Below are 6,073 nucleotides of genomic sequence, written 5' to 3' on the forward strand. Positions count from 1 at the left end.
ACGGAACAGAGACCATCTGGCAGCAGGCTGCCAACCTGGGAGCTGGCAAAGCTGTCGGCCTGCCCGCACTGCTGGGCCAAGTCCTGCCACTTGTTTGCACGAGACCGCAGCTCTCTTTGGTAGCTGGGTGACTGAAAACATGCTCTTGCTCCTTTCACTGACACCTCTCCTCTTTATGCAGGGGAAAAAATTTGAGATCCAGCCAGATGGTTTGCCCTCTGCACGGAAACTGGTTTACTACACAGGTTGCCCCTTCAGGTCACGGCACTTATTGCAGCTCCTCAGCAACAGCCACCGGCTCTTTCTGAATATCCAGCCAGTGTTGAAGCAAATCCAAAAACTGGAGGAAGCTGAAGGTATGTGACAGAAGAGCAGGTGACTTTGGTAAGGGGAGAAGTACAGCATGTTGGGCTCTGCTGTTGTTTCACGGTGGCTGCTCTCTATCTCAACAACGGTGTTTCTGCCTTATCAGGAAGCTGGTGAAAGAAACAGAGGTGTTAGATGTGTTTCATGTCCATTACTGGAAGTTTATGGCTCCTACACTGCTGGACTGTGATCAGACAGTGTGTGAGTGAGAGCAGTAGAGGGGAAATGTCTCATTTTAAATAAGAGGAGGTTCTCTCTCTTGCCAATTTGTGCACATTTGACACGTGCTTCTGAGTGGAAGTAATTTGGAATAAAAAACTTTCCATTGGAACAAGATCTTGTCTCCAAGCAGCAGCACAAGTTGTGAGCCTGTGTCTTAATTTTTTGTGTCCTTTACTAAACACTGCACACAACTTAGTCTGTAGCGTTCAACAGTTCAGAGCTAGGAGTTGCAGGTGCCAGAAATAGCCAAAGAGCAGATCAGGACTCTCCGAATTTGTCTTTCCTGATGAGGTCTGATCTCGGTAGGAATGGTGATTTGAACTCTGACAGGTCCTGGTATCCCTCCAGGCAAACTTAAGTCTTTTCATCATCTCTCAACTTGGCCCCTTCTATTTTTCCTGCTCTGAAAGCTGCATCTCCTACAACTTCTCGCCTACCTCTCCCCAGTGACTGGTTTTAATGCATTGCATAAGTCTTCTTTTGGAGCATTGTGTCCCCTTTCCTCTAGCCTTCTCCTGAATACTTTTATCCCCCTACTTCTTTTCTGGCTGCTGTTCTCTGCATTCTCCATTCGCACTTCCTCTGTCTTCTCTGGGGTTTGTAAGCCTTGTATCATTGCCTTCAAGGTGAGTAGAAGTCAGCCGGCAGTAGCTGGTCCTCTTGTCTGAGGACACAGGTTAACTCCTTCCAAGGAGAAGTCAGGAAGTTTCTGGGGATTTTCTCTGCTTTTTTCCCATCTCAGTTAACTCCAAGAAGCCTACATCCATCTTCAAAGTGCTGATTGCTGGTTGTGTGGAATCGGTGTACAAGGCAAGGTGGCCCTTGATCTCATCTAGCTTGGTTGTTTCTGTCTTTCCCTTTAGTGGGGTTATAGAAGTGGCCTTGAGCTGTGCAGGTACAACCAATGGCACATGCCAGTCATGGGTAGAAAGGCTCATTAATCAAGTGTGTGTGGGCAAAGGGCCCTAGGTTGTTTTGTGTCTACTAGCATCTCGTGGATTTCTTGACCACCCTCAGCACCCTGTTTAGGTAACAGATCCAAGCCATGGGATAAGTAATTTTGTTAATACATGATTAATAAATGCCAGCCACGGGGATTGTGTTCTTGGCCATCTCCACACGTTGGTGACTGTTTCAAGAATCAACCAGTGCACTCTGTTTTTAAAGACTGAGCACTTAGGTTAGCTAAGTAATTTCTGTTTTTTCACTTATCCTTCATTCTGGAAGCAACTGTTTTCTGTATCATAACTGCCTCTACTTGCCTGTTCTAATTCAGGGGCTGCAGGGTTTACTGCAAGTATGACTGACTAATTCTTTTACAACCAACTGGGCATCCCAGTATCTGCTAGGCAAACAGAATACAAAACTGTTTGTTCAGTAGCTGCAGCAGTTTTTTCATGTCAGGTTGTGCCAGTCCCAGAATTTACTGATTATTTTTGCTACCCTTCCTTTGGTCTTGCTTAAAGTTCCTGCTGGTTTCTCTTGTCTTTGTTCCTCAGAGAAGAAGCGCTACCGGGAGTCCTATATCAGTGACACACTAGACATGGACCTGGACCCATGTGATAAGAACTCGCGCGGCAGTGGGAGCAGCGGTGGCAGCAGGAGGGATAACCGTCTCTCGCGCCAGTCCACAGGGAGCCACGGCAGTTCTCACACATCAGGGATTGAGGCTGACTCCAGGCACCGGGTGTCAGTGGAGATGTCGGTGGATGAGCCCTTCAGCATTGACCGGGTGCACAGGAAAGAGAAATCCTGCAGCTCAACCATCAGCTATGGTAGCTCTGGCATTGACAGTGGCAGCAAAGGGCGGGCTGAAGATGACTCTCAGGATGATGGTAAAGATTTTGGAGATGCAGAGCAACTTCTAAGAGCGCTCCTGCCTTCTCTTCAGGAGAATGGGGAGTAAGAGAAGGTGAAGCAGCTTGGAGCAGAAGTGTAATGCTTACCCTTCTTCTGCTGCTTTCTTCCTCCTAGAGCTTGAGCTGGCAGTAGATGAGCCAGAGGAGGTGCCTGTAGATGAGCCTTTAGAGGGAGACCAGTTAGAGGATGCCACTGTGGGAGAATCTGTTGAATCTCTTCCTCTAGATGCTGCTAGCTGCCGAGGTGAGATGGCTTTCTGCTACTGTTCAGTGCTTTTCTTTGGGCTCTAGCAACAACCATAACCTGAGCAATCTAAGAAAGCTGTGTCTTCTTCCAAACAACTGCCAGTGCTATTTGCTGCCCTACTGCAACACAACTTGAAATCAGCTCATCTAGAAGCTAAAGGCCAGCACCCTGTGTTATACAGTGCTGCTCTCCCCTGTGCTCCTCAAGGTCTCCCTTCTCCACATCTGCCAAGTTCATACTCAGTTAAGGACAATAGGGTAAATGGGGTGAACCTTTTGTAATGAAGGAATTTGCTTTAGTCTCCGTAGAGTATACCACAGAGCAGCCAAGAGGTTCAACCACAGATTAATGGGCTAGTTGCAGGAATTAATAGGTAAAGTTTTGTGGCTTGTGATACAGGGAATGCTAGACAGTGGAGCCAGGGAGGAGCTGTTTGGCCTTAAGACATATGGCCTTTATAGCAAAGCAAGATGGGTGAATATGGGACAAGTTGGTAAGAAGCTGTTTTCTTGAGAGTTTTGATAGCCTGATCCTTAGGGGCAAGAAAGACTACTTGTGAGCAAAACTCCCAGAGCATTGAGGGTGCTTACTGATGTGTATTTATAGGATAGCACTGCTTGCATGTGGCCTGTGAGAACAACTTCCCTTTTCCGCAGCCCACAAAACCTCAAACCTGCAATGCCTTTCACTTCCTTCTTCTCCTTTGCAGCTATAAATCAGGAATCACTGTCTGTGGTGCAAGTCACGCTAATAAAAATGAGAGGCCAAAGTGTGGAATCCCTTCACCAGGTAAGGTGGGTGCTCAGCAGGAGAGTCTGTGTGTGGGCATTGAACCAAAGGTCTAGAGTAATGGAGACAGCTGTAAATTGGGTGAACTTGATTGGTCTGGATTTCTCTGGTTTTAAATGGTGTAACCAAAACCAGCTGTTGGCCAGCTACTGCTGTCAGGAATGGGACAGGAGCAGTGTTTGGGTCCAGAACAGTCTAGAAGGGTTTGGAGCGACCAGTGGGGAAATCTTCCAAGCCAGCTGTCATTTGCCTTAGGCTTCCAGGTGGGAAATGGAAAACAAACCACTTCCAAATTTTCAGTGCAATGTAGAGCCAAGACCATCCATGTAGTTTGGATGTGGGTTGCAAACTTGATTGTCTTCCTGCCTCTGAAGCCAGAAGGAGCTCACATCAGAGCAAAACCAGACGCACAAGCTCTAATTACTATCATTTGTGTGATTATACCATGTGTGTGCTGAAGTGTTTGTTGTCAACCTTCTCTTAAACCCTAGAGAAAAGGCAACTATATATGGTAAAATATGTGATATCATAAGTTGTTCTTGGAGAAAGCTTATTAAAATGTCTTTTTAAGGCCAAACAATATTTCTTTTCAAAGTGTAGCTTACCCACTGGGATAGAAATGTTGTGTGCATTTTTTTTTTTTAAAGAAGACAGACCAAAAGACAAAAAAAAGCCTCCACCATTTCTTCTCTCTCTGAATCCAAATTACCCTTATCTCCTAGAAGAATTTAAAAGTGTTCACCGTTTTCCCCTTTGCTTCCCGATTTTTTCTGAGTAAAGACTTCAGTCGCTTCTTTTTCTCTTTTCATGCTTCTTCCTGGACCCAGTCAAAAGTGATAAATTATTTTCACTTATCAAAATAGTCCCTAAAGTGCTATAGGAGAAGATGTAAATAAAATCTTAGTTATTTTTTCCGAAGCTGAAGACCATGCAGTACGAATCGTAGTTAACTTATTCCTATATTTGAGAGGAATGACGTAAGAGTGCAAGGCAGAGAGCAAGCATCTTGCTTAAAGTAATGTTTTTAATGTTAAGGCTTTAACCAACACGTGCTTATTAATGGATCAGGAGGCATCTGTTTTATAAGAACATCTCTGATCAACACAGGCCTGTCTAAGCAATTGCAAAGACCTGGCTGCCACTTCCATGCATCAAACATTTTGTGCCTCTTAAAAGAAACAAAAAACCTTTCTTACAGAAGGCCATAGGATCATAGAACATTTAGGTTGGAAAAGACCTTTAAGATCATCGAGTCCCACCATGCAGGACTGGGTTTCCTGAGCGTTAACCGGACGATACGGCATGTGCCTGTTTCTGGGAGTGCAGTTGAGCCAGCACAGGGTGTCCTCGGGGTAGATTTTAAACTCCCATCCCGTGGAGGTGAAAAGTGATACTGGGAGGAAGTTTTTTGTGTTGCTGACAGAATTATTGTAGTCTAAAAGTTACATTCCTGAGATCAGCTTTAATATTAGTATTTAAAAGCCCATTATGAAGAGATAGAGCAAGAAAAAACAGGTGAGGAAATTGGAAATGTCTTGAATGGTCAGTAATTCCCCACAGAGACCAAGTCTCTCCTGCTCCTGTAGCAAGATGCTGCCTCTGGGAATTACTGCTGGTTTGTTGCTCCTGTTTTCTTTATGTAGATGAAACTACATCGCATTTGGTGAATTTTGGACACCATAACCCATTGCATAGTTGCCTTCTGAACCTTCCTTTCAGGTCATTAGACTTTCACAAACTCAGTGCGGATAATTTTTTATGTGCAGTTTGTCCATTTGATGACTGCACAGATCCGCTAAGAAGCGTCAGATCATTCAGGTGTCAATATCTGTCAAGTGTTTTGTTCATTGTACTGGAGACTGAGGACACAGTGCAGACAGATCAGGATCTGGCTCAGCATGGCAGGGCAGCTTGTAATTTCCTCATTAAGCCAATGTCCTTCAGAAGGCTGTTAAGGCTGTTTTGAAGGAGTGGAAGAACGATTTTGGAAAACTTGCAGCGTGCATAGCCAACATCCTGAAGCTGTGTCTGAGCTGACCATTTTTATTCATGTGTGTCTTACTGAACTGGCAGGTCAGATCATCCAAAAGCAGGAGCTGCACAGACCAGCACAGTCAGAGCTTGGATGACATCCGCCTTTACAAGCACCGGCACCCGCCACTAAGTGCCACACTGTCCTCAGATGCATCCCACAGCTACACATTTGGCTGCAGCCTGGAGGACAAGCTGTCTATCTATGGCTGCGTTTATTCCACAGTGGACTGCAAAACCAAGTCTGCCCTTTATGGGAAGCGATCCATGAACTGCCTCTCCTTGGATCTTCTGGGAGAGGACCAGCTCCCAGAGGAGTTTGTGGTGTAATGAGATTGGAGCTCTTCCATACCAGGAAACAGCTCATCACGGAAATATATACCTCATTAACACGTGATGTCACTCTGGTTCTTCAGGAGGTTGTAGGCAGCTTTGTTTATTCAGCTCCATAATCAGTAAGTGGCATCACTTTTGCAGACCTAACTACAGGACAAATCATCTGGAGCGTAGCACTTAACGCTGGCATTTGAATTCTCTCTCTGAGCAGAAAATAGAAGTG

At 45.3% G+C, this 6,073-nt stretch overlaps 1 protein-coding gene across 1 annotated transcript in view; it reads left to right on the top strand.

Annotated features, from left to right (window-relative positions):
• LOC104491389 (FERM domain-containing protein 6-like) overlaps positions 1 to 5,844 on the top strand; it is a 30,390-nt gene extending 24,546 nt beyond the window's left edge. The window contains exons 9-13 of the mRNA XM_010133804.1: positions 174 to 356; positions 2,088 to 2,423; positions 2,563 to 2,691; positions 3,404 to 3,483; positions 5,557 to 5,844. Of these exons, the coding sequence (XP_010132106.1) occupies positions 174 to 356; positions 2,088 to 2,423; positions 2,563 to 2,691; positions 3,404 to 3,483; positions 5,557 to 5,844 (1,016 nt within the window). The remainder of the gene's footprint in view (positions 1 to 173; positions 357 to 2,087; positions 2,424 to 2,562; positions 2,692 to 3,403; positions 3,484 to 5,556) is intronic.
• The last annotated feature ends 229 nt before the right edge of the window (positions 5,845 to 6,073 follow it).

This window comes from Buceros rhinoceros, unplaced genomic scaffold (assembly GCF_000710305.1).
Source record: "Buceros rhinoceros silvestris isolate BGI_N320 unplaced genomic scaffold, ASM71030v1 scaffold19013, whole genome shotgun sequence".
Lineage (NCBI taxonomy): Eukaryota > Metazoa > Chordata > Aves > Bucerotiformes > Bucerotidae > Buceros > Buceros rhinoceros.